Here is a 26,650-nt window from a genome sequence, read left to right as displayed (position 1 = left end):
TATGTATTCGGTATATAGAAAGGGACGGTGGAGATACACCGCACCCAAAAGCAACAGCATGCATCTGGGATGTGGTAATTAATCCGAAGGTAATAACTCTCCATCATTTTTATACATACCGTAAACTTTATTGATTATAAAGTGAGACCTCTTCTCTCTCTCTCTCTCTTTCTCTCTCTTTCTCACCCACCCTCCCCACCCCTTCGCACACAAAAGAACGAAAAAAAAAAGAAGAGAAAAACGCGAGACAATCGAGCATTTGTTTGGATCGACGTAGGTATTTTTAACGTGAAAGGAAACGAGAGGTTCGTTCCGTTGAACTACTACAGTAATATTAAGGTTTTCTCCTCGACGTTCTTTCAATTTCGGGGATATCGTAGACTTGTGATCGATTACAACGACCATTCCTACGAAGTTGATGCGATCTTACAATAATCGTTGGTCTAGTAATTATTGGAAGAGAGGACAAACAAATTGGCGAATGGTTGCTTATGGTTTCGAAGATATATTAAAATGGTAAATTTTGCTGAAATGAAACAAGCAACGTCGTTCGGAGCAAACGCAGGCAATTGAAACGTTCGAGTGAAAACCGAATACTTAATAAAAATTTCATGTCAAAATCATTAGAATTTCCATGGTAAGGATCAAAACGCTCTTTAGTCTATTGAACGACCAAATATTCATAAAAGCAGTTGCACTTACTTCAGGAAGAAATAAAACTGATAATCGCGTTGATCTAGTAAGTGAAGAATATCGAATGCCTGCTATATACTATCCAATGGTCATTTCCAAATCAATCTCCAACCACTAGAACTAACAACGAATAATACGAGTTCCGAGGTAGACCGGACCCGGCCGATCAGCTAACACAATTGCCAAGATATTTGAAAAATTTGCTAGGTGTAATCGCGAGACAAAATAAATTTAATGCCAGAAATTAGCAGTTCCCTCGAAGAACGGACGTCCGCAGTAGTCAACGTATCACACTAAACTTCTCATTGACATCTTCGTTTCTCCGCCTCGCCGACTGAATTTCTCGTGGTTTCCTCGTTATACCAGAGACATGGAAGATTCTATGCTTTCCCCAAATCTATCGTCAGAACTGAAACCGTTGGAGCAATCCCTAATGTGATAGGAGTGGTCAACGAAATGTTGTCGTCGCCTGTCTCTCTCGGTTTCCTTCGCTAGGTTCCCTTCATTTTGACCATCGAAGCATTTCATCTCCTCATCTCTATCCGCGGCGACGATAATTAGATAGCAGCCGTGGGAAGCACGACTCGGTGTCTCGCTGTTTCCCGGTGAGTCGATTGGGTTTAGCTTCATCAAAGAAATCTGGCAAAACTATGTGGACGAGAAATTAGGACAAAGACTAGGGAAAAGGAAAGCTTGACGGTGAATCGTACGGCACCCGTTGTTAACGAGAATATTTGAGATAATCATAGAATCAATACCAGAACCGGAACCGAAGTTGGATGTTGGATCATGGATCGCGTATCGCGCAGGATTTTCCTGGTATGTAAGCGCGCGCGCGCGCGCACGCTGCCGCACTTGACCGGCATTCTCTCGCGGGCATAGCGTGGACATGCTCTTCCAGGTGACGACGAAGGTACTTCACACCTGGTCGGACAGAGGGCTAGTTGGCAGCTCCATCGAGCGTGGAGCGCAGAACGGTACCAACTCGAGTACCGTGTGTAACGAGCAGTGAACCATCGACGCTATTGCGTCACTCTCTTTTCGTTCAGACCCACGGTGTCCAGCCCTCGTACAAAAGGGCCAAGTTGTCGGTACTCTGAGCTTCTCGTATCACGTATTCCACTTGTTCTGCGGTCGTGTACTTGCGACTAGGATGTGGATCACGACCTTCTAGCTTCATTCGCACGCGACGCCAAACGTTCAGCGCGTACGCATTCCGTTCTTGAACAGCTGTAACAGCGAGAATGAGAATATAGAATGTAGGAAAACTAGTGGGATAAAGATCGAGCGATTAAATTAAACGAACTCACCTTTACCAGTAGTAGGATCCCTGGTCAATAGGCTCTCCTTCCTAGGACTGTAACACACACCCTGTTGCCTAGTTAACTTAGCCTTTTTCTTTGTCATATTGACTGCCAAACTTTTCCTACCCCTGTCACTCTCTTTCTTCGTCTTCTTCTTCTTCTTTTTCTTCTTCTCCGCCTCCTTCCCCTTCTCCTTCGCTCCTTTCTGCTTGTCGAGTAATTTGGCCGGATTTATTTTTTTCTCGTTTGCAAACTCTAACAGTTCGCTGTACAAATTTGGCACCGTAGCCGCCATATTTTCCACTTGCTCCTTAATCGTTCTACTTCTGATTGTATCAAGGCTATCGGATTCGAGCTCCTTGACGATCATCGATACGGTTTCAGTGAACGATCGGTACGACGAGAGAAATTCTTGTAGACCCTTGATGTTCTCTTGTTTCGCCATGGTTCGCAATAAAATCCGAACGTCCGACATTAATCTGTGGTGTTCGGTGAGGATGTTCTGCAGATTCGAGACTTGCTCCCTCAAGCGTTCTCGAGCGGCAAGCGAGCACTCCTGTTTCTCTTGGAGTTTCTTCTGAACGTCGAGTATCGCATCGGAGATGAATCTTTCCGCCTGCTTCAGCCAATTTATGTCCACATTGCTTTCCATTTGTAATAATTCAACTAAACTCTCCTCGATGGCGGTTACGGTAATGGTCAAGTTCATGGTCAAGATACAGCTCTCCTCCCAATGCTTGACCAGCTTCACGAAATTAGCATCATGCGTCACGCTCTCGGACGTTCTAGTCCGCAAAGCCTCGTAGTGCAATATAGCGTTGCACGTATTGATTACGCTGGTGGCGAGATTGTGCTGTTGGGTCAACTTCTCGCACGAAGACAGCACAGCGTTGTCGAACGCGGACATAACTTCTCCGAGAGCAGGATTCGCTCCCGCAGCCCATTTCAAACGTTGCACCGCGCTAGAGACAAGGTTTTGTTGTTGATCCCGTGCCTCGCATACTCGGGATTGTAGACTGGATAGCGTGGTAGCCGTCTTTCGCAATTCCAGCATGAACGCCGAACGATCTACGAAGGAAACAGTGGAAAAAGACAAAGTAGAAGAAGCAGTAGAAAAAGGAGAAGGAGAAGGAGGTGATGATGACGGTGGCGATGACGATGGCGATGACGATGATGACGATGATGACGATGGCGATGGCAATGGCGACGGCGATGATGAAAAAGAAGGAAAAGCAAGAAATACTTACTCAAAGGATTCAGTAGACTGAGGTTCGGTCTCAAGAGCAGACTGTCCTCGTGCAGCCAATGGTGAGCGGTTAGCTGTAGCTGGAGTCTCTGCATACTAGCCCTTGCTACCTCGACGCACTGTTGCGCCAATCTGGTGCTTTGTTTCCGTCGCCAGGCGCTCTCGAGGGTGCTGCTAAGAGCGCTCGCTTGGCCAAGCACAGATCCGGAAAATGAAGCTCGTTTCAAACAAAGGTCGACAAGCTTTCTGCACAATTCCTCCAACGAGACTTTACTCTCGGCCCCGATATCCCTTTGCTCGATCTCCGTTGTTACACTCAGGCCCATTCTCTGCAGTAAGAAGCAGAGTGCAATGGCCAAGGTTTGAGAGGTAACACCGAGCAGTTGCCTCGACACGAAATCCGCCGTGAAGATTCTTATCGGTTTGTTTAGTCTCTCGTCGTCATAAACATTCGCCAGACCACCCTTGAACGCGGTCGCGATATCTCTGCACATGATGAAAAATTCTTGTATAGTGTGCAATCGTTTTACCAGAAATATGTCGTCCAGAACCTGGCAAGCTGCCTTGTTGAATATAGGCGCCGACATTTCCTTTGCCTCCCGAATCTGATCGATTTTCCTCCATGTAGATGGAACGTCGAGCGTGCTCAGAGTGGCGATCAACGCGTTCCCTTCCATCTGCAGTTTCTCGAATAATCCGTTGAAGCCCATCAAAAGCATCTGGCCGGGTGTCAGGGACTCGTCCTGGTTCGGTTCCTGGATCTCGGCTGGCCGAGAGAGCAACGCCTCGAAACGTAATCTCATACCGTTCACCACGTTTTGTATCACAGCGTGAGGACTTTCCATCTCCATGACGGTGAACCTCAGATGCATCTCCAACTGTCCCAGTATCTCGGCGAGCGGGACACCGGCCGACACGATTATCTCGGTCAGCTCGCCGATCATTCTAATCACGGTCGGCTCTTCCGTTACGATCGTTTTCATCGCCTCCGGCAGAATGATAGTGTGGAAATTGTAATTCAGCTCCTGCAGACCCTTGTAGATACAATCGGATCCCCTCAAACACTTGAGCACCAGAGATATCTTAGGATCGTTGTTCGCTTTGTGACAGTCGGGTATCAGACTGACTAACTCGGCGATCAGCGACGACATCAGGCGCATCTCGTCCAGAAACCAATCCCCTTCTCGCGACGTCAGGTCGACCAAACAGTCGCCCGCACATTTGGCAGCGCCTTCCATCATCAGATACCTTTTGTTCAGCGCGCATAAAGCGGTTATGTTGACACACTCAAGCGCCCTTTCCGCCCCCTTCTCTCGCCTCAAGAAGTTCTGTATCTGCACTCGCGATTCCGCGTACGCTTTCTCTATTCTGCCAAGCGAGTCCGGTAATCCCTCAGACACCATTCTTTCGTATGCTTTCTTCAGCCTCTCGTTCGCCTCGTTTAGAATCGATTGCATCTGATACGAGAACGTCAATATTTGCTGCGCCTGCTGAGTGCTCGAGCTCTTTATCGGGTCGAAGGTTGTTTCAAACTGCGCCATCACTTCGCGGCAACACTCGACGCTCCCGAAGTTCAATAGTTTATTGGCCCAACCGTGATAAAGTACCGTACGATGTCTGGACATACTGCTCAGTGGATAGAGACTGCAGATCGCCGAGTACTGACTCAAAAGGTCCAAGCAACTTCGTATCAGAATGGACTGTTGGGTAGCCAATTGGGTCAGCTCGTTCTCTGACTGCTCGCACTGAAGGATCATTTGACTCTGACCAGCATTCTGCAGGAATTCCTTCACCAGATCGAACACCACGTGTTCCTCTTGGCTCGCAGATGTTCCCAAGTCTGCCAACCACTGCCCTAATTGAGGGCCCCGTACCGCCGAGAGCGCCAGCTGAAATCGCCACATCCCACCATCTCCGTCACATTAAACTATACCATATTTAATAATAAAATATCTAAAAAGAAAAAACTCACGTTGTGCATCTTAATTTGTTTCTCGCAATCTTCTATTCTCTCCTTTAATCCAGCTTTTGCTTTCTCGTGAGCATCGCGCGCCCTCTTGAAACAGTTGTAGCGCTTCGTCACAGAGTACAGCGGATGATTGCGTCCCATCGCTTGTGCTTCTTTCACCAATGCAAGCTGCTGGTGTCTGTCTTGGAGCAAATCCTGACAGTGGCGAGTGGCTTCGCTCGCATCCACCCAACAATTCAAACGATGACACAGCAACGGAAAGACTTTGATCAGTTCGTCCCTAGGAGTTGGTAAAAAGCAGCCAATGTAAGCGGTGAGAATCGGCAGGTCCGAGAAGAAATGGAAATGGGGATAAGGCGTTTGTCAACCTGTTGGCCAGCCATTCGGCACGCATCTCCGCCGTTCGAACGGCAAACATTGCCCGCGTCAGTTCCTGCTCCAACTGTTTCCTTCCTATGCCGGTACACCTCGCTCTAGCTAGACACGCCCCGTAACTAGCGATACTGTTGTCCGCGCCAGCTCGCCAATCCACCAGCGGATCGTACACGAACGCCTCGAGTAAGGTGAGCAACGTTTCTCGCCCGCGACGCATCACTCGGAGCGTATGTTCACAGGCTAAGCGGAATATACCCTAAAACATAAATGTATACATATTTACGCACACTCCACGATAGAACCAATTCTCGTGCATTGCGCAGCCTCTCACCTCGACACCGGTTACCCCTAACGCTGTTCGAATGTTCGGTGTCATTCTGAACGGCACCTTCTCCGGAACGCGCAGCGTTTTGCCTTTCTCGAAGCAAACATTATAATCAATGTGCACAACTTCGCCAGTGTTTAGGTCGACCAGCACATTATCCAAATGTCTGTCGCCAAGACCAATAATGTAGCCGATAATCGACATGACGGCCACCGAGAAAGAATAATTTTTGGTCGCCTGCCACCAACTGGCGGCATTTATACTGTTACACCAAATCTCCCTGCAACAATGATAACATAGAGACAAGTAGACAGAACCGTAGGTGTATCGTTTCGATTTTCTGTAGCAGATGTTACACTAACTTTGCCAATAAATCCTTGGGCGTTTCGGCCATTAAATCTGCCAAGACCTGCTTCAAAATTTGAACGGGCCATTCCTTCCTATTCTCCAGGCCGATCCCTCGCTCCTTTAACAACGGCGTGAGCTTGTTATAAAACAGTTCGGAAGGTCGCAACACTGCCGAACTGCCCGTTTTGTTGGTCATAGCGGTCTCCCTTTGTTGCCATCTCTTATAGAGAACGAACAAAGGTGTAACCCCGTCCACCCATTGTATCAGACCGGAGCGCGGACCCAGCGGTATAACTGAATAATGTCGCGCTCTGTACATCTGTTTCGATTCGCCTTTCTTCAACATCATAGTGTTGCATATGTTCAGGAATTGCATGATTCTCTCGTCCAAGTGAAGGTCCTCCAGCCCTTTGAACAGATACGTGTATACGTGCCCGTCAGACCCGTGGAAGACCAGCTTCTTTGGCTTGGTTTTTGTCGGTAGTATTTGAACGTTATTATCTACGGACGCAATGGTAACAATTCTTTTGTCGGTGGCGGCAACGCCAGGCATAGCAATACAGGTATTTCTCAGATTAGCCAGCACCGGACTGATATCGTTCATAGAGAGAGAATAGGCGGCTCGCCTATGCACCCGTTGCGCCAATTTGCTCTCCAGTTGCTTCAAAGACATACTCGCTATCTGAGGTTTCGCGGGGTTCTTTGGGTTGCTCAGCTTGCTGGTCGCTTCCTCGATCCAGGGGCCAAATTTCTCTTGAAAGCTCTTCTCGTGCGGCGTTTCGGCCGGGACCGAGGTCATGGCCGAAAGATTCTCCAATATAAAAACCACCGGTTTCAATATGATCCTGTGCTTCTCAGCGATCAGACGATCCTTCTCTTCGGCACATAGCCATACGTTATCCTGCACTTTCTGCACCTCCATTTCTAGCTGCTCGAATCGCTTCGAGATCTCGGTGTGATGCTGGCAGAGGGTCGCCAACCACAGCTCGTCCCACAGCAATGTAATTCGACGCAACTCCTTCACAAGAACCTTTACTTGCTCGATCGAATCCTGAATTCTGTTCGAGAGACAATCAACCAGCTGGGAGAAACAGCAGTCCATATATTTCTCGTATTCATCTCGATGTTGGTAAACCGCTGATGGGGAATTCTCGGTGGCGATATCTTCTTCATCATCTTCCTCTTCCTCCTCTCCTTCTTCCGCCTCCATCTCCTCCTCCTCCTCCGCATCATCATCATCCACATCCTCGTCGTCCTCCTCCTCATTCTCCTCTTCCTCATTCTCCTCCTCTTCCCCATGATGCTCCTCCTCTTCATGCTCGCCTTGGTCTCCCGCCCTTCCCCTCTCCCTCGTCACCTCCTCTTCTTCGATAAAGTCTAGATCGTTTTGAGAGGAATCGATCTCCGTTTTCTCGTACAGGACCTTGTCGCAAGATTTCTTCCGGCCCGACACCGCTCCCACGACTGCCGGGAAGGTGATTAGATGTGGCGAATTCTCTGCCACTCTGCACAATAATTCAGAGACTCGAGTCCGTACGTAAGACTCGGGATGACTTAGCCTTGAGAATAGCTGCGGTATTATCTCCTTCCACGGAGCCGTCGGAGTAGAAGAGAGTCCGGATTCGAGGACGTTCTGCAGCTCCAGAGCATGCTTGACGACCAGCCGCAACAACCGGAGTGTGGCCGTAATGGTGTCGCAATCATTGCTCTCTTTGTTCGCGGCGAGCTGTAAGTATTTGAAATACGCGTTTGCGGATAGCTCGTAATAGGAGTATATTCGTTTCTGCGCTTGCTTCCAAACGTCGACGAGCATACCAAGACACACGGGACTTGCGTGGCTCAAGGTCGGAACGCTCCGCAGCTGATTCTCTATCATATCCGACGTGTTGACGTCGTTGGACGCGTCCGTGATGTCACCTTCGTCCTCGGGAATGGTTTTACATTGGCTCAAAATCGAGAAGATCTCATTCACGTCTGTCTCGTCCACGTTGACCGGCAGTAAGTCACGTATGGCTGCTCTATCGGAGTCGGTCAACTGGCCGGAACTCGAGTTGTCGATGATCTTCCTTCCCCACTTGTAACACCAGCTGGCGAAGCTAGACCATGCGACCGGCAACTCCGGGCACTGGTTCACGCCGAGCTGCATCAGTCTACCGATTATCATGTCCGAGGTAGGTATCGAGCCTGTGGTTGGCCCGAATAGCTTCTTCATCAGGCCGTCATTGTGCACGGCTTCGAATTCGAGCAGCTGCTCCAAGTGAACGTTTTCGGTGCCTCCGGCTTCCTGTTGTATCCATTTGCCGAGCGTGAGAAGAAGTTTCGTACCGTTCTCTCGCAAGTCGGTCGTTCGTTCTCCGTCGACGATGGCCCGTGATATCCCAAGTGCAGTCGCGCTACAAACTTTCAACGCTTTATCGACGTGCTCCATGTCGTACAACAATTTCGAGCATTCGCGGAAGGCACGCATATTGTTCTTCGACCACTTGACGCTCAACATGTTTTTCAGTACCTCGTCAGTTACTCGGTCGAAATCGAGGCCCGAGCTACAACGTTCGCTCCCCTTCTTCTCGCCTGTTCGGCACAGATCCCATTCGTTTCGCAAGTAACTAACGAGTACGCGTTTCGCTAGTTCGAAGTTACCTTCCTTTCTAGCTGTTCGAACAATATGCAACCTTAGATCGGCAACTTCGTTGGACGAACTACTGTTGCAGACGGTTGTACCGATGGTAATGGCGGTAGCGACTACGCCGCCGGAAGCCGACCGCCTAAAGTCGGTGTCCTCATTCGGCATTGCTCTGCCAAAGTAGTCGGACCACCAAAGAATCCGCGACAGAACGCTAGAGTCCATACGATCGACCTTCTCCGCCTTGTACAATTCGAACGCGTTCACTCCTCCTCGATCCGACAGCAGCAACCTCTTCAATCCGTCCGCCGAATATCGTATCAATATCGATTCGTTCAAATATTCCGAAGGTATGCTCCGCAGTCCCTCCGCCAATGTTTTATCGGCCACCTTCCGGCACCGTTCTATCTCTTCCTCGAAATAATCCTTGTAATCGTGCGCACCAATTCTAAGCGCTATATTGGTCAACACGTTGCTACATTCGGCCAGGGCTTTCGCGCAACTCCAGTTGCCCATTCGCCCGATTCCGCCCTCTACTAAACCCCAGTCTGTCAGATCGTCCAGAGATATCGTTACACTGTCTTCAAACTTCCTCAGGCATCGCGCTCGCCGACCGGCATCGTTTTTCCACTGCTTACCGACCACCAACTGTTTCTCTCCAAGAAGGATATCGGCTTCCTGCAGCTTCCATGCCTCCAATCGAGACCAATCGCTCACAGCTTCGTAACATTTCGACAGCCGTTGCATGCAAAAGCCAAGGACCTGATTGTCTCCCTCTGGATACACACTTTTCCCTTTTCCCTTCTCGGCGAGAGTTTCCCCACCTCTGTACACACTCTCAATTTCCCCGCGTCCGCCACCGTCTTCGCCTTCACCGCCATCACCATCGCCCTCCTCAACATATTCATCTACCTCGGCGTCGGCATCGGCGTCAGCATCGGCGTCAGCGTCAGCGTCGTCATCGCTATCGGCATCAGCATCGACATCGGCATCGGCTTCAGGATCGACGTCGGCATCGACGTCAGTATCGACGTCGACGATTGCGTCGGCGTTGGCATCGGCATCGGCATCACCATCGCAATCTCTATCACCATCGCCATCACCTTCAGCATCACCATCGCCATTACCATCACCATCATCATCTCTATTGCCATCGCCATCGCCATCGCCATGTTCCTCACCGCCTCCATCTCCGTCTCCATCACCGTCAACATCTTCTTCAGTCACCTGCCCTTCCTCCTCGTCGTCCCCCCCTTGTTCCGAATCTCTCGGCGATCGACCGACCGCGGCACGTGTCTGTTCCTCGATAATCAATTTGTATGCCTCGGCAGCGGATTCATAGCGACCAGCGGCCTCTTCCATCGCGGCCTTTAGCCACGGGAATTTCCTCTCCTTTTCCTTGGTGTGAACGTAAAGTCCCTGCAACGCCTCCGCCTCACCCAACATCACCATCGCTTGCGTCGTACAAAGTGTCGCCCTTTCGAACTCGATACCCTGCGTGTTATCGCTGTTACTCAAGTCCTCCAGCAACCTTTGACTGTTCCTCAGTGCGTTACTAGCCAATCCTGAATGCAACGACACCACGCACAACGCTAATCGAATGCGATTCAACCATTCCCTGCAGGTCGATTTATTCGTATGGAAGAAGGTTCTGACTGGCTTCGATAGTGGCGAAAGAGCGATCGCACAACCCTCGGCCGCGTTGTGTATTACCCTCTCGAGATGCTCCAGAAATTCAATCAACAGTCGGATCCGGGTATGTTCGCTCAACAAGTGATCTATGCTCCGCTTCTCCTTTCTCGCCGATACGACCACGCTATACGATATCTCGCGGGCTAGCGTTTTCAGAGCACTTTCAATTGACGTGAATGTTTCCTGCGGCTTACCCAGCCAAGTTCGGAGCTTGTTGGTCACACAGTGCTGAGCCGCTTCGAATCCAGTCCAAAAATATAAAAAGGATCGATTCGCGAGCCCCAATCGATACATCCTTTTTGTCGTCTCACTTTCGGACCTGCAAACACGCAAACCGAGTACACCCGTTACTGACTTTTCCCCCCGAGAGACACCAGTTTCCCTCGATTATACCTCCCCCGTACTTACACGACCGGCCAGCACAACGTAAACATCTCCGACAGCCCGTACGGGTCCAGATACTGTTCTTGCAACAGGTATGCCATGTAAGTCTTGAAGTGTTGGCCTTGCATCTCACCGTTATTGTTTCCCCGCATGTGCAACCTTTGAGCGAGAATCAAAGACTCGGTCGAATAATTTTTTACTCCTTGATGTTTCTACGAGTAGAATGATGTGAAATGAAGTGAAATGAAGTGAAGTGATGTGAAGTAAAGTAAAGTAAGGTAAAGTAAGGTAAAGTAAGGTAAAGTAAGGTAAAGTAAGGTAAGGTAAGGTAAGTTAAGGTAAGGTAAGGTAAGGTAAAGTAAGCTAAGGTAAGGTAAAGTAACGTAAAGTAAAATAAACTAAGCAAAGAATTTTCAGCAAATAGAATCCATACGCAACAGAGAACGTCTGAGCTCTACTTGGAGAATGGACTTTTTTCAGCTTACCTTCGTTTCCGATAACAAACACTCCTTGTTCAATTTCGGTATCACTATATTCAGAGGCACGCGCGTCAACAATGTGCCGTATTTTTCTCGTACGACTTGGTCGCGCGACGTTAAATGTAACGACGCCAAATCTGCGATACCCGAATAAATTTCTTCCCTCCACGCAACGTTCTTCGCACTCATCAATATCTCGAACAGATCGCAAACGGCAATGGAAATGTCAGGATCGATGGTGGCTCCGCAACCGACGAGACTCGCTAGAACGTTTTCGTACTCGTTGGTTTTACTCAGGATACCGATATAGTTCTCCGATTGCACACAGATTTCTTGCATCCACGTGGACAGGAGCAACAGTGTTTGTTCCGGTGTATGCTCGTTGTAACTTTTAGCTATTAGAGTGAGAATAATGGAAAGATGACCACTGGTCGGCGAAGTGGTAGGTACGTCTAGTCCTCCTGGGAACATATCTATTGGACGACAAGTGGTACTTCCAGTTATCAAACTTGAACTCGGGACAAAATGATTGTACCTGGAAGAAATGAGATTGCAAAAGGAAATGGTAAGAGCGAGCATATACCCCAAAAATGTCCAAACACCCGAAACCCTTACCTGGAACAATGAGCGTACAGCAGGTACAAGATACTGTATTGCAGGAACGGGCTAGTCACAGACAAGTTGCTATCGTAAGGCTGCATCTTCACCGCCAACAGCTCCAAAATGCTTGGCTTCAACGCCCACATGCCAATGATCGAGTTGCTCGCGTTTGCTAAAAATATCGGGCACAAGCGGGTCAGCTGTCTTTATCGGTATTTATCGGTATTTATCGGTATTTGTCGGTGTGTATGCGGTCACGAGGACCTTGGCTCGAACGCCTTACAATAAATTAGGGGGCGACGCGTTCGTATCTTTACCTATGTCAGAAAGAGCTCGCAGTAGGAAGGTGACCACAATCTCCGCGTCCTTCTTTTCGTATTTCACATCGTCCAACAACGGATTATCCGCCACCAAACTTTCAATATCATCCAGGACAAGCTTGTACGCGATCTCCAAGTCGGACAATACGTATCGGTACGATTCCTGTAGTAATGGGATATTTTTCAGACTGAGCAAACTGTGATACACTCCGAGACTAGCGTTCTGAATAGAAATAGAATCACGGAATCTCAATTTCAGCAACGCCGAGTTCTTCCCGAGCAACTTGTGCACCAATTCCAACGGCAGATTCGCCGAGACTTCTTTTATTACTTTCGAAATGGTGTTCAGCATAGAAATTATCGTCTCGTCCCAAAACACGTTTACTTCTTTCAGCTGAAGATCGATAAACTTGTAGAGTAACTCGTGATTTTTCGTTATACGACTCTGAAGATGTCCGAGTAATAAAAACGCACACTCGTTCGCAACTACTATCAATTCCTCCTTTTCTTCGGTTAAATCGAAAGTTTTGTTGGCGCCAAGTTCTATCCACCGCACAATGTTCAACAACGATTCGCGTTCTTTCAACGAACTCTCCCTTTCGATGTTTTGCTTCAAACTTTTTAGTTCGTTCTTATCGAGATTCAGGGACTTCAACATCTTAACAACATCCACCCCGACCAGCTCGGACTTGCTACAATTCCTTGAAGGAAGGAAGCTGGTGTTAATATGTTTAAACAGCTCCTCAGCGCTCTCGACGGTAAGGCGGCGAGTACTGGAAAGCCGGCCTCCGTTATCGTCGTCTAATTCGATCGCTTTCACCACGGTTTTCAACATTTTTGATAAGCAATCAGATAGGAAAGACCACTGCACGTTCGGCGTAACATTCGGATTCAAATGTTCGGATATGCTTTTGGTCACCGTGTTAAATACAGAGATCAGGGACGTGATACGAACAATGCATTCCCTAGGTGTCGGGGATTGCACCTCATCGCCAGGAGAACTTCTGCCCGATTCTGGTAGAGTCAATTCCTCGTCATAACTCTCCATGTCCTCTAAAAACTGCCCCAATAACGTCAATGTGAATTGTAGGTCCGCTATCCAGAATGTCCGTAATCTTTGTAGACTACGGCTAGCGTAGCTCGCAATCGCTTTCTGCTGGGTCGAATCGATGTGCCAGCCCACCAATATGTCAACTGTATCGCGAAAATGATTAGAGAATGTTTCCGGATAGGATTCCATTATCAGCAATATCGCATCCACCGTTGCTACCAGCAAATCCGATCGATCCACATTCTCCAGGGTCGATTGCAATTGCGACATCATTAACATTGAGAATTCTTTCAGCCTCGGAGCCTCCGCGTCCATCTTAAAAGCTTCGACGAACGATTTGATCAAAAGGCACTTTATGTCCTCTTTCCGTTCCATCGAGTACTTGTTCAAGATCCAATCCATGTAGCGTTTGAAATCCTGTTCAGCCGCGTAGCCGACGCGGCCTAAACACTTTGCGACTTGCTGCTTCGCCTCCGGCCCGGGACCCGTGTGTAATACGTCCAACAGGCTCTCGCAAATGACATCCAAATTTCGTCGTATGTATCTCTGATTTTCAGCTGCTACTATACCTTCCTGTGCTTGCTTGCACAGCACCATGAAATGATCGTAATCCTCTTCACGACACAATCTCCTCAAGAGTTTAGAAATTCTAGAATCTTCTGCAACACATTGGAAACAACTTGAGCGTGTAAACGTAATGCGGACGTTACATTCCGAATACTTTAGAACTTATCGATGCAGACCATTTATCCTTTTGTCATCGTAATACTTTCCCTGCGAGTTCTCTTGATTCTTCAGCGATTCTTGAAATTTAGGTCGTGTTGTTGCATAATAGCTCGTTTCGGTGTTTGAGTCTCTATCAATGGGCGTCTTTTTAAAAGCCCTACCGCGCACCGTGCCTCTGGCACGATCCCCAGAACTGCCACCCCGAGCCATTCGAAACTCATTGCGCGAGGCACCGCCGATTCTGTAAGAATTTCGAAGGATTAAAACGGGGAACCGAGACCAACCAACTACCCAATAATTTGCGCAGAGAGATATCTCACCTTGGTTTGAACTTCGAAAAGCTGTGGTCGGACGAGTAATTGTTCGTGCTTCTTTGGCAAATAACCAAGGTGCCACGTGAAGCATTAAAATCGTTTGTACCGTAACCAGTTAAAACGTTCGTGTCTCCCTTTTCGAACTCTCCGATTCGATTATTACCACCACCACAGTCGTCTCGTATCTCGGAGCACTTTGATCCACGTAGCTTGGTGCTAACATTAGAGTTCCCACAGCTATTCATTACATTACTCTGCAGATGATCTGCATGACCTACACTTTGCATATATAATGTGCTAATCACGTATAAGAATAGTCGTCTATGAAATGGTGAATGATGAGGAATGCAGAAGCGCAAGTATTACATGATTAAATATAGTTCAGAGGTAAAGTCCAAATGGATATCCTGTACTGCTAAAATTCGATCATTCGCACAGTCACATGTTCGATATGTACGTACTCGTGTATGCGTGTACAAAGAAAGCGCTGAAGAAGCGAGAAATAAACAAACAAGGGCAACAGAGAGAATTACAAAGAAACCACTAAAAAGTTTCTCATATGAAAACCGAGGTTTACCTTACTTGGAAAAAGAAGAGGGCAAATTTGTTGGAAGGGCCGACTATTGACATGCCCGTTTGTTGAACAAAAGAAAGGCTTTGTTTAAAAAAAAATAGGATCTGACTCGCTTGGAATATGCATTGGACTTACATTGAAAGCAGTTGGAACTTGTTGAGTGCAGGGGAGTGCAGAGAAGTGAATTGAGAAGTGAAGAGAAAAGAGAAACACGAGACGAGTAAAACGCTCGTCATGTACGTGTGTACATACATATATACACACTGTATCGACGATAACCGATCTCAACAGAGGCAGAGAGTATCTACATACTTATACATACGTGACAATTTATGAATTTCCGAATTTACAAATACCAAGATACGTCGCCACCTATACAGTTTATGCACGGCATTGCATTTTTACGTAAAAGTTTCCCCAGAATTCCACGAGTACCTTACGTCCACCCGTTCATATTAAACTTTGCTAGATATACATATAGGAACCAACCACACGGAGTTGAAATGGATCAAACATCATTCTACGTGATTCTACGAATGGTACCTTCCACGCTATCCGTTGATGTGCGTTGATGAGCTCTCCTAGCGCTAAACAGCAACTAGGTATCTATCACTTTTCACGTTACCTTTCCGCTGTTAAGATGCTACTTCCTAAATTCATCAAAAATTGTGAAGCCCAACAAAAAATAAACGAGAAAAAAGGAAAACGAAGAAAGGGAAATAGACCGACTACTTAATGGACACGCCACATGCGTTGTAAGCACTAACGGACCGTCTAACGAGGAACAACACCGCACCGCACGCTATACACGCATGCACGCATGCACGCAGGCCCGACGCACGACGCACACGCAGAGACACCGAAAAATTATTTCCGACAGATTATTACGATAATCTTTTACGTACCGTATATAAACTACATAGGAACTTTAGCTACATACAAAAACGTTACACACTCGTTTAACTCGTGCTGCAAGGAAACCTCTGTACCTATCTATGAATATTATACATCATACACACACATACATTCGTAGTTGTATGTACAACGACAAAACGATGGAGCAATGAAACTCTTGGGCCAATCTAAACTATCGTTTCAAGGATATTTCAATCGATTTCGATATCCGATTGGCCTGAATCGACCAATACCACCGGTATGTGTACGTACGCACATACTTATCGTTGCAGGTTAAAATCATGCGTGATGATTTTGCCGACCAAGAAATGCACAATACACCCGGCCACCTACTACCTATATGTATAGGAAATTCGCAGAAAGATACGCGCAATCTTGCGCAATTGCACTCATCAAAACATGCATTTACAGAAACCGCACCTCTTTATTCCGTGGGTTATTTAATTTTCTATCTACAGCAATTCCCATAATACACTTCACAACGTTCCGAGCCAACTCGTCGATTAAACCATCAGAAATAATCAGCCAAGAGTTAAGTATATGGTCAAGTAATTTTACATTCTTCTGATTGTTAGTTTCGATTTTCGAACGAGGGGTAAACATCGAGCCCCAAGTATAAGTATGATAAATCATAGCGTGGCGTGGGTCTAAACCGTACTTACTAAAGCCCAGTTACATGAGGACGAACCTTTGAGATGCCTTCCCTGGTGATACATGCCTTTACATCATGGACAGGAATATAGGGACGGAGGAATAGTTGCGGGGGCTGATATCTTTGCGGGAGGGGCGACGAGGTAACATAGCCTTCTTTCTATTGGCTGTTGCTTCGCACAAGATTAAGAATCTTACCGAATTTTTTGTTTCGGAGAAGCCCGAGCCGGAAAATCACCTACGTCGTGAACATACCTCTTTTTCCAGGTGTCATATTGACACTCCAAAAAAACAATTAAAACGAATTGCAAAAATTCTTTTAAAATTATTTCTGTGTAATATAAGAGTAGCTTAATAAATACCAAAAAGAATTATTTCATTACATGTTGTATTTACTAAGAAAAAAATCTTTACAAATAGCTTAATTTTTCGGCCAATCAAAGTAGAATGACCCCTTAAACAACCTTTCCAAGTAATTTACAGTAAGCGAATACGCATACTCTTGTTACCGAATAATGGAAACATATTTTTCCTTTGAAAGCTATAAAAACACAAAGAATCAGTTTATGTTTATTCTTTTGTATTTAACATTGTATCAGTTTTCTTTGACAATTCCAATGTTTTACTAAACTCGATCACTACCCATAGTTAGACATGATTGTGACACAATCAACATCAAAATGTTGACTCTCAATGATCGATAATACGTCGGGACCAAGATAAATTTCAACACCTTTAACGAGATTAATGTCCATTCTGTTTAGGTTCTGGGTCTTCGTCTGGCTGAGTCTCCGGTGTATGCGGCCATGCTGTAGGTTTCTCAGGGTTAAAAGCCAGCTCTGGATACATATCTCTATAGTCTTCCATTGTCATTTCTGAAAATGGCAGCATGGATTTTATACTATCTATTTCTCGCTGCGATTCCCCGATTGCTTTATCCACTTCTTGAATAAATTCCTCCATCTTCTTTTCCTGTAACGCAAACATTAAGGTTAGCTAAATATCATCGTAAAACACAAAAGAAGAATGTACATAATATAAGTTGCTGTTACCATTTGCTTTTCCTCAGATTCAATCTCTGCTGTGTACTTATCAGCTGGATATGGTATCGACAGTGCTTCGTATTGCTTCTGAAACTGATCTACCAAACCAGCAGTCGTCACATTCTTCTTATAGTACGACCAATCAATTTTTGGCGGCGATTCTGGATTAGCCACCATACTGGAAAACATACGATAAATTCTTTCTAGTAACGCTAATGAAATTTTTGTAATAATTCGAGTGTTATAATTTTGCAGGATTTTTCACAGAAATACTTTGACTTACAAAACCTTCTCAGAATTAATTACCGAAAGTATTTTTTAACGAAAGTTGCCAAAATGCTAATTTCAATTAACTGTAAAATGTTTATGGTATCCCGCTATTATATTCGTGTTACGTCGAGAATTCCATTTAATTGGAAACGAGGAAATATTCCTCGACACTCGCGTGAAAACATAATGCACTCCACGGACCATTCGATTATTTCAACATCGGGACTTGAAACGAACATTCAAATACATTATGTAACCGAGGCAAGTGTTCCAAAAAATAACGAATTTATTCTTACGCCTCTTTTTACTAACCGTCGTAAATGTTGTTCAGATTTAGCTCTAAAAGCGGCCAAAGCATTTTTCTCAGATTCTGGAATTCGCTCGGCGAGAGCGGCCCAATTTATCGACTTAATCGCTTTTCGTGACATCTCTTCGCACGGTGTTGGTTTTCACAGCTATGATAGGTAATTCGAATCCCGACTCCAGGCAACTGCCGACAACTACGACGAGTGACTATCGCTGGCTAGGAGTGCTGACTGGTGCTGACGAGTGCTACGGACAGGTACGGAGTGCTACGATCAGCGTTAGAACAGCTAGAATGCTAGAATCAGCTAGAATACCCCTACTTTTGAAAGTCGGACTTCACTTCTGGTCCACTGGTCCACTGGTTCACTGATTCCAGTGATTCCACTGATCTAGGACGAATCGAACGATTCGAACTCGAACCGCGCCATCTTTGTGAATGTAAGCATACATGTGAACCGAGAAACTTGGTACGTCGGACGCCATTCAGGTGGCGAGTATGGTTGATTCTCAAAGATGGCGCGATTCAAATCGTCACAGAGAGCCAGAGTAATAGGCCCAAGTAGTACATTCATACACATAAAGCGACGTTGAATACGTGTAGGTATACATAGATGCATAGCGATGAAGCAAAGAGGACAGGATCGATAAAACAGGAAGATAGCGTGGTTATGGGGTACATACGACGGGGTGCGACTGAGGTGTGGGCGTGTGGGAGAGGAGTGTAGAGTAGAAGAGAGAGAGAGAGACAGAGAGAGAGAGGGAGAGGGAGAGAGAGAGAGAGATGCGTTGGGTGCGACGTGCGAGTTGGTGCGAGTGGTCGCATGAGGTTGTCAGCGGGGTTTTGAGTGACGAGGGTGGGCGGAGTGGGCGGCGCGATGGTCAGGCCGTGAGCATAAAGAGGATAGGATAATATCGGTGCGCGACCTCCGTGGTAAACTTGGAGTTTGCCGCTTTAATATCGGCAGATCTACGATGTAGTTATGCCGAAGAAAAGTACAAGGCATGTAAGAGAGTCGGGGTTAACGAGAAGTTGCCAAAACAGAAATAACAATCCTGGAACAAGACAGGAACGGAAAACGAAACACTTTCGAAGCGTTCGCATCGGTATTACCAACGGCAAGCGTTGGCTCTCGCTTAAGAAACGCTTAGGTCTATCAACGGATGAAGATGTTGCAGTTTATCTACTCGATCTTGCCGAGTCCGCTTCCAGGTAGGTTGGAAACAGATCGTTTCTCTAGTCTAGACGACACGCTTCTTTTTCATCGATTCGACTAGACGGTGATCGACTCGACTCGACTCGATACCAACATTCTGTTTACTCTACGAAAACTGTTTTGACCGGCACACGAAATGAACGGAACGCATCCTGTCACTCGGTGACGGGACTTCCCCTCTACTGTGACCAAATCTTTCCCGAATCGCCATCTTGCGGGGTCGATGTCGGATGTGAAAGTAATCGATAATCTGCTTGTTAAAATCATAAATGTCGATTCTATCGATGTTAACGATTTTGATTGATCTTGATTCCCTTCGAAAGCACAAATGGATCGGTATAGAAGAAACGTTGAATTTATTTGACTGTGAGTACGAGAGATATACAGGTAAACGATTTCCTTTTAGCATCTGTGAATAGGCTGCAATTACAAAAACTTTCCAATAGTTTCTGCTTGGCGAATAAAAATTCCTAACTCGTAACTTTCGATTCGGTGCTTCCTCTGTTTCTATTTCTCTGTCTCTTTATCTGCATTCGTCATCGCTGAAACTCTGTTTATAGAAGTGTCTTTCTTCTGATCAGTAGATACAACATTAAATGCAATGAAGAAGGCGAAAAAGAAGCGGATCAGAATAAGAAGCACAAAATGCAAACGACACAGAAAAAAAATTGGATAGATGGTACCAGGGAATCTCTTCGTCGAAGCTTAAGAAAACAAAGCAGTAACGCTGCCGCGGAGCCGAAAGCATCTACTGTCGTTGCACTGCAGTCCACATTAACTGACAGTATCAAGTTACAGGCTCGACCTAGCTCAAAGTCCAGGCATCATAAGACTAAAGCTAAGCACCATAAAGATAAGCGCAAAAAGAAGAGACATCTGAAAGCCATGGATTTCGTTTCGTCGATTGAAACTGCCAATCAATCCTGTAACAATGTAACATCAGGGGAGGAAGCAGAAATCTGCGTGAAAAGAGAGAATTCCATATTAACGAGTGGAATAAACATCGGGGCGAATTTGAAAGATACAACAAAAGTCGTATCCGTTGGGGCAAAGACTGAACGCGTAGATAGCATAGAAATGATAGGAAATGTAAATACCGGCGAGAATCTACTCTACCGTGACATAAAAAATGTTGATATGAAAAGAGCTGTAACGATTAGCGATAACAGCGAACAGTCAAGGTTGAACGGTCTAGAAATATCTGCCATTGCTAACAATAAGTGCAATCTGGATAAAACTATCACGCAGGCATTGGATGGAATAGATGACGGCACAGCTTCTTGCGGCCAGCCTGTAGAGATGGGACAGAATGATAATGTTTTAAGCGGTTCACGATACATCGATCCTTGCGAAGACGAGGACGCGACTACAGATCGGCAAGTGGAAGATCGAAAATTGAAAAAGAAACGAAAACGGCTGAAACATGATGTCCAAGGGATGGAAGATGAGAATACGATGGGTGATTCGTCCGAGGAGCTTTTAGACGATCCTATGCACAAGCATAGGAAAAAACGGCACAAGCACACTGGGGAACATAGGAACCGCAGACATCACGATGTACGTAAAGCGCCTCAAGACGGGATAATCGTGCGGGATGATATGAACGTCTGTTTCGTGGCAGATGATACATCGGCAATTACAAGCTCGGAGCATCAAAGCGGAACAAGCGTTGACCCTTTAATACTGGAGCCGCAGAGATTAGCCATTAAAATAAAACTGTGTCAGGAATGCAATAATCGTCACTTGCAAGATGCTTGTCCATTGACAACACCCTTGTACGCTATTCCAGATTCCATATCGTACGAGGATTGGTTGTATAAGCATAAAGAAAATGACGAGATATTGAAGGTGATAAAATTCGGCGACCCTATGTCCGAGGGTTATGGAAAAATGACCGAAGATAATACCGAATCTGACGACGACACCTTGCTGACTGATCAGCATAAAACAAGAACGAAAGGTCAGAAGGAAGAGAAGCTGTTGATCGTAGACACCGATCGGCCATTGTACGCTAGGGATTCTTTGCCCGATTGCTTCGAGCTAAGGATCACCAATTCGGAACACGGGTTGGGGATTTACGCGAAAAGTTCTGTTCCAATGCACGTGAAACTGGGTCCCCTGGTTGGACGGCCAGTTAGAGAAATGGATATACCCGATGACTTTTCCATGAGACACATTTGGGAGGTACAAACGACGCTCTTTTCATACCACCAATCATATCGGCCGCGGCGATCGGATTTCTCTCGTTCTATACCTACTTACAGATTCTCCCCATAAGCATCCCCGCGATAAAACGATATTTCTTTGGTTTCTACTTTTTAGATAGATAATAATGGTAAAACCTTGTACATAAGTACCACCGACCCATTAAGAAGTAATTGGATTCGTTACATTAGACCAGCCGATACGAAAGAGGAAAGAAGCGTAGCTGTAATTACGAAACAGGGAGAATTGCAGCTTGTTACCACTCAAAATATTGTGTCAGGAATGGAACTGACGTATTGGGCGGACTCACAGTCTTCGGCATGGACGAGAAAGAATAAAGTAGATAAAACGAGTACGGTATCATGCTTCTCAATAATGGGTCAGGGTCAATGGTGAATGTTACGGATACACCGATTAAACATTCGAATATAAGCCAGACGAGAATTTCTTTTCGTTTCAATTATGCTTACACTTTCTTCTTTATCCAGATTGTGGAGGATGCAATTTAAATTTTGCCCACCCAATATACTATCGCCTCCATTGTTGCATCTTCCATGACACTAACTACAGTTTGACAATCAGAAAGTATCACTGCAAGGTAGGGAGAATTAAATCGTTGTAATCCGCATCGATGTCGGTGCTGTGTTTGTTGTACGGCTAAACCCGCTAAACGTATGCGCATTCGCTTCTGGTCCGGGTTAGGTATGCGGGGCTGCCGTTTTAGGTAAGGACAACATCATGAAGCACGCGGCGGAATTACACGCGGGTCGAGGTGCATACCAATGTCAATATTGTAAAAAATTCTTCTTACGCTTGAATTATCTGGAAATGCATCGAACCTACGGGTGCGCGCAAAACCCGCAACGTTCAAGGCCGTTGTGCGATTTCTGTGGACGTAAATTCTGTCAACCGCAAAAGCTAAAAGTACACATCAAACGGATGCATAGCGGTAAGAGCTTATCCGGCATAATGGTGAAGTGCGTTAACGAACGCAGCCTGTTCGAGTTCTCGTGTCGTATTTTCATGTATTCGTGTAAACACGTAGATATGTCCGAGGTGCTCCGGGAGTTTCAGTGCAAGCTGTGTCTGAAACTTCTAGGCTCCCGTGCGGCGCTGCAGCGTCACATGAAAGAGGTTCACCATAAAGATGTGGTCGGCGCCGCCACTTGCGATCGATGCGGGAAAATGTTTCAGAACAAGAGCAATCTGAAAATACACATGTTGACGCACAGCGGGGTGAAACCGTTCAGGTAATAGTAGGCTCAATCGGTGTTTGACTTGTTACCATACGGATATCATTCGACGCATTACCACAGCGTGGTAAATTTTGGAAATTCGCCTTTCAGATGTAAAGAGAATAGTTGCAAAGCAGCTTTCACCACTAAGCAATGCCTACAATTTCATTATAAGAAGGTGCATGGACTTACGGAGGAGATGATGCCAAAAATCGAACGATCCGTCGCGTACACCTTCGACGCATACAGCGGCGGGCTTGTAGAAGATGTTGGTCGCGGGAAGATACCTCGACCCAGCAGAAAAACTTCTCAGGTTCGTGGCTGAATAAGATTCAACAAACAGCAGTAGCACCACTGCACGTGTAACGCTTCCTATGCCACACTTTCAGCAGGACAGCAACAACAGTTTGTCTTCGGACAACGGTATAAAGGCTGAAACACCCTATAATTCCGGGTCTCCAACTATAATCGAGTTTGGAACTCATCCCGCATCCACGTATAAAGTGGAGAGTAACCCACGGATATCAACGTCGTCACTTCCGGCGGGTACTGTGTCAACCTCAAGTACTCTCGAGTCAACAGCAGCAAGTGTCCGCGCGGATGCGGATCTTTACAGTGTTTCAAGGTTGCAGAGCAAAGGTAGTAAGAAGTGGCTCGGTGAATTCAATCCTTCGACAACGTCGGATGTAACCGTAGCATCAGATACTATTGCTCATTTGTCGTCGAGCGTGGTGGTTACCGGGAATACTTACGAATTTCAAGACAGCACTAAGGATGTAAACGAAGAAGCATTGTCACCGATCGGCACGGCGACTAGGGCGCAGAGCAGTATTATGGATAACAGCAAATTAGGACTTGGCGTGTATAGAAGAACCGAGAGCGCGAGCGCTAGTTTGCTGGTCGAAGCTGCTCTCGACGCCGCTGAAAGGGACATAGGAGCAGTCTCTAGTCCAATATTAGACGACAACGACCGCGACACCAATCTTTACTCGATACCCAGTCAATTGCAGTCACCATTACCTCAACGATCACCAACGAGCCATTTGGATTCGTACATACAGCAACAGGAAGAACTAATATCCCCGGCGCCTACACCGGACGGTCGGAATACGCCGCCTAGTCGTTCTCACGATGATTATCAGCTACACCGACCTGTCGACTACATCGGCACACCGAGAGCGCATAATATCGATCAATATTTGCACCACGAGGATATATCACGCGTCTCTTCGCCAAACAATTACATTCACATTCAACAAGACGACCTAGTGTCACCGTCGGCGACACCGAATCCACCGCGGTATCAAGATGTGCATCACCGTCATCATCACCACCATCATCACCACCATCACCATCATCAAGCATCCACGGACAATTTGTCCAGTGACGAAGGAGACTCCGTAGCGCAAAACCTGAGCCTCTCCGTCAAAGAGAAAGCGATGCAGCTGGATCTTTCGACGTCATACAAATACGATACCCTCGAGCAGGATTTCGGTAGAGACAGATCAAACTTCGAGCCTCTTGTCTTGTGTGGTGGTGGTGGTAGTGGCGGTGGTGGTGGTGGTGGTGAGCTTCAGGGCTTAGATATGTCTGCCAGAGGATTTCATCACGTTTTCAGCGTGCAAATACAAAACACCCGGTATCCTCCTCCACCTCCGCCCCCTGCCCCGCCTCCGCCTCCACCTCATCATCATCATCATCATCATATGTACGAAGTGGCGGAAAGACGGAGCGTCGATCTCAGCAGGAACGGAACTTGTGCGATATCACCGACAACACTATCGGCGGCGTCTCTGCCACCGTCTGCTCCTTCCGTTGGCTCGACAGTTTCGTCGCTGCTACCTCCTCCCCCTCCGCTGGCTGCAACAGCCCCCCTTCCTCCAGCTGCTGTTGCCCCACCTCCAGCACCACCTCCTCCTCAACCGCCACCATCACCATCAGACTATCCTCATAATGATGTTCCAAGAGTCGTTAGTTTGGATCTCACTCCCGGTGGAAGGCACACCGTTGATCTCACTTTTACGAGATCTCATCATTTACACGGTTCCGGGACCCGTGTGATCGCAAGCCCAGAGATAATCATTCCTGACGCAGTGGATGCACGAATTTTACCATCTTCTCCGCCTCCGCCTTTGTCAGGATACAACCCTAGTTATCCTGTTAGTCCTGCACCGTATCATCCACCTAGACCAGGATACCATCATTATTCCAGTTTCTACTGAACAACAGTCTACTTGATCGTCCACCACTTATGTTTCTTCCCATTTTACATTTCACACACTCGGCTACAGTCGTATGCTTGCCCCAGTGACCTGGTCTGTTAAATATCCATCTATCGGGTAACTTTTATTGCGACCGTTTCTACGCTACTCGTGAAGCACGATTTCACTAATACGTGCAGTCCAGGGGAACATGTCAACTTTTATTAATACATCATCTCTATTCTTCTTTCCAATCCTCCTTGTCTTTCATTCCAGTCCAATGAGCGAGGGTTGTATAATTAGCAAAGCATCGTGGTGGCAATATCTATCGTCTGTGCGACGTTTTCCGTTCAGCGCGCAAATAAGGTCAAGAACCAATTACGCAGATCAATTATGGGATATCAAGGCTTGGTGAAAGATCATCTTTCTTCGACACATGTAAAGTAACCGTAACTGAGCTTTAGACACGTTAAAAACTTGTAGAGTTTTACCCTTGAAATGATAGTACAATTCTGGATCAGAGGCGCGCACAAATGTAAGAGAAAATCATTTATGTTTGACATAGACTGTCGACTTTTTAAAACGTTTCAAGTGTACGGTCGAATCGTTAGAGTATATAGTGAGATATGACATGTACTTATTATTTTTTAAACGAACGTTATTTTTTTAACGCATTTATAAACAAAATTATAGGAAGGAAATCGTTCCGCAGCTGCAAGTATGACGCATGATTAGAGGAATTACGTAATTTTCCAATAATATAGCCTTTGGACCGTGTATTTATATTGTATGTACACATCCTTACCAGTGACTATGTGTAAAACTCGGATACGATGATACCTTTTATCAAAAGTATCATTGCATATTCACATTAATCCTGTTAATACACTGGACTTGGACTTTCCTACTTCTTGCTTATCGGTATGCAAATACTGGTTAGGTGCGACAGTACATAATTATATTTATTGGAAATTGTTCTTTTCTGTCGTTGATCTCGTTTCGTCTCGTCATCGTCATCATCATCATCGTCGTCCTTATGTTCGTAACATTGAAATTGATAACTTATAGAATTGGATTGTTTCGAACAGTGCTAGACAAATGAATAATTTATTGGTTCAGAATTTTTTGGTCGCTGCACGCAAATCGTGATTTCAATCTGAGCGAGGCAATTTCAAATTCACAAAACAAATCAATCGAGTTGCCTAATGATATCTGTAAGTACATATATCTGTATAGCGATAACGAGTTTTAGGTGTTCATTTTCATTCTAGTCATACCATGCACGTGTAAGAATACCATTAGCTAAATACATTATAATGTCCTGGAATTTGCAAATGAGTTGCCCATCACTGTAAGAAAGAACAGATTTATTCGAGGATACTTTTTTTTCCTGTTGAATCTTTATATGAAAGTATAGTAAAACTATTAGGTCGGAAGGTAGTTTTTTTCGCGCAAATTCAAATTGATGGCATGAAATCCCAACTCATTTGCAAAAATCCTTAATGATAAGGTGCGAGTAGCTTCCAGTCTTTTCGAATCGTACTCGATAACCGTCTCCGTGAACCAAAGATCAATGAATCGCGAAAC

The 26,650-nt window shown here is 46.0% G+C and overlaps 3 protein-coding genes across 18 annotated transcripts; 1 reads left to right on the top strand and 2 right to left on the bottom strand.

Moving 5' to 3' along the window:
• Positions 1 to 103: 103 nt before the first annotated feature.
• On the bottom strand, positions 104 to 16,236 carry Nonc (serine/threonine-protein kinase Smg1). 9 transcript variants are annotated; one of them, XM_076824108.1, is made up of 14 exons: positions 16,199 to 16,236; positions 14,456 to 14,665; positions 14,153 to 14,376; positions 12,356 to 14,068; positions 12,054 to 12,210; positions 11,445 to 11,973; positions 10,984 to 11,171; positions 6,275 to 10,894; positions 5,919 to 6,192; positions 5,581 to 5,843; positions 5,216 to 5,492; positions 3,245 to 5,132; positions 2,004 to 3,065; positions 104 to 1,923 (listed from the first exon to the last, which is right to left on the bottom strand). In XM_076824108.1, the coding sequence occupies exons 1-14, from the start codon at positions 16,219 to 16,221 to the stop codon at positions 1,739 to 1,741; spliced, it is 11,613 nt and encodes a 3,870-aa protein (XP_076680223.1). In that variant the 5' UTR covers positions 16,222 to 16,236; the 3' UTR covers positions 104 to 1,738. The 9 variants fall into 9 exon arrangements, with proteins under 9 accessions (XP_076680223.1, XP_076680221.1, XP_076680222.1 ...); XM_076824106.1 differs by lacking the exon at positions 16,199 to 16,236 and adding an exon at positions 15,929 to 16,029 and having other exon boundaries at positions 14,456 to 14,723; XM_076824107.1 differs by lacking the exon at positions 16,199 to 16,236 and adding an exon at positions 15,649 to 15,789 and having other exon boundaries at positions 14,456 to 14,723.
• Positions 16,237 to 17,148: 912 nt separating this feature from the next.
• On the bottom strand, positions 17,149 to 18,546 carry LOC143375224 (ATP synthase subunit d, mitochondrial). The gene is made up of 4 exons (XM_076824134.1): positions 18,529 to 18,546; positions 18,215 to 18,402; positions 17,642 to 17,810; positions 17,149 to 17,561 (listed from the first exon to the last, which is right to left on the bottom strand). Exons 2-4 carry the CDS (start codon positions 18,328 to 18,330, stop codon positions 17,334 to 17,336), a joined length of 513 nt encoding a protein of 170 aa, XP_076680249.1. The 5' UTR covers positions 18,331 to 18,402; positions 18,529 to 18,546; the 3' UTR covers positions 17,149 to 17,333.
• Positions 18,547 to 18,859: 313 nt separating this feature from the next.
• LOC143375213 (uncharacterized) lies at positions 18,860 to 26,431 on the top strand. 8 transcript variants are annotated; one of them, XM_076824112.1, is made up of 8 exons: positions 18,860 to 18,881; positions 20,004 to 21,606; positions 21,745 to 21,979; positions 22,116 to 22,225; positions 22,330 to 22,576; positions 22,673 to 22,877; positions 22,974 to 23,175; positions 23,252 to 26,431. In XM_076824112.1, exons 1-8 carry the CDS (start codon positions 18,877 to 18,879, stop codon positions 25,082 to 25,084), a joined length of 4,440 nt encoding a protein of 1,479 aa, XP_076680227.1. In that variant the 5' UTR covers positions 18,860 to 18,876; the 3' UTR covers positions 25,085 to 26,431. The 8 variants fall into 8 exon arrangements, with proteins under 8 accessions (XP_076680227.1, XP_076680226.1, XP_076680224.1 ...); XM_076824111.1 differs by lacking the exon at positions 18,860 to 18,881 and adding an exon at positions 18,934 to 19,418 and having other exon boundaries at positions 20,007 to 21,606; XM_076824109.1 differs by lacking the exon at positions 18,860 to 18,881 and adding an exon at positions 18,934 to 19,418.
• The last annotated feature ends 219 nt before the right edge of the window (positions 26,432 to 26,650 follow it).

Source organism: Andrena cerasifolii, chromosome 12, assembly GCF_050908995.1.
Source record: "Andrena cerasifolii isolate SP2316 chromosome 12, iyAndCera1_principal, whole genome shotgun sequence".
NCBI classification, from domain to species: domain Eukaryota; kingdom Metazoa; phylum Arthropoda; class Insecta; order Hymenoptera; family Andrenidae; genus Andrena; species Andrena cerasifolii.
Note: the sequence above shows the minus strand (reverse complement) of the source record. Positions and strands in the feature narration are given on the sequence as shown.

What these genes read in the sequence shown, in the direction of transcription:
- Nonc (XM_076824100.1), bottom strand. Translation starts at nt 15,277, where the DNA reads ATGTATGTACACACGTACATGACGAGCGTTTTACTCGTCTCGTGTTTC. An exon ending in AAGTTCCAACTGCTTTCAAT is followed by an intron (nt 14,729 to 15,158) that starts GTAAGTCCAATG and finishes ATATATGCAAAG; the next exon opens with TGTAGGTCATGCAGATCATC. An exon ending in AACAAATTAAGATGCACAAC is followed by an intron (nt 5,133 to 5,215) that starts GTGAGTTTTTTC and finishes TGGCGATTTCAG; the next exon opens with CTGGCGCTCTCGGCGGTACG.
- LOC143375224 (XM_076824134.1), bottom strand. Translation starts at nt 18,330, where the DNA reads ATGTCACGAAAAGCGATTAAGTCGATAAATTGGGCCGCTCTCGCCGAG. An exon ending in TCTGAACAACATTTACGACG is followed by an intron (nt 17,811 to 18,214) that starts GTTAGTAAAAAG and finishes TATGTTTTCCAG; the next exon opens with TATGGTGGCTAATCCAGAAT. An exon ending in AATCTGAGGAAAAGCAAATG is followed by an intron (nt 17,562 to 17,641) that starts GTAACAGCAACT and finishes TTTGCGTTACAG; the next exon opens with GAAAAGAAGATGGAGGAATT.
- LOC143375213 (XM_076824109.1), top strand. Translation starts at nt 19,189, where the DNA reads ATGCCGAAGAAAAGTACAAGGCATGTAAGAGAGTCGGGGTTAACGAGA. An exon ending in CCATGAGACACATTTGGGAG is followed by an intron (nt 21,607 to 21,744) that starts GTACAAACGACG and finishes TCTACTTTTTAG; the next exon opens with ATAGATAATAATGGTAAAAC. An exon ending in GAATAAAGTAGATAAAACGA is followed by an intron (nt 21,980 to 22,115) that starts GTACGGTATCAT and finishes TTCTTTATCCAG; the next exon opens with ATTGTGGAGGATGCAATTTA.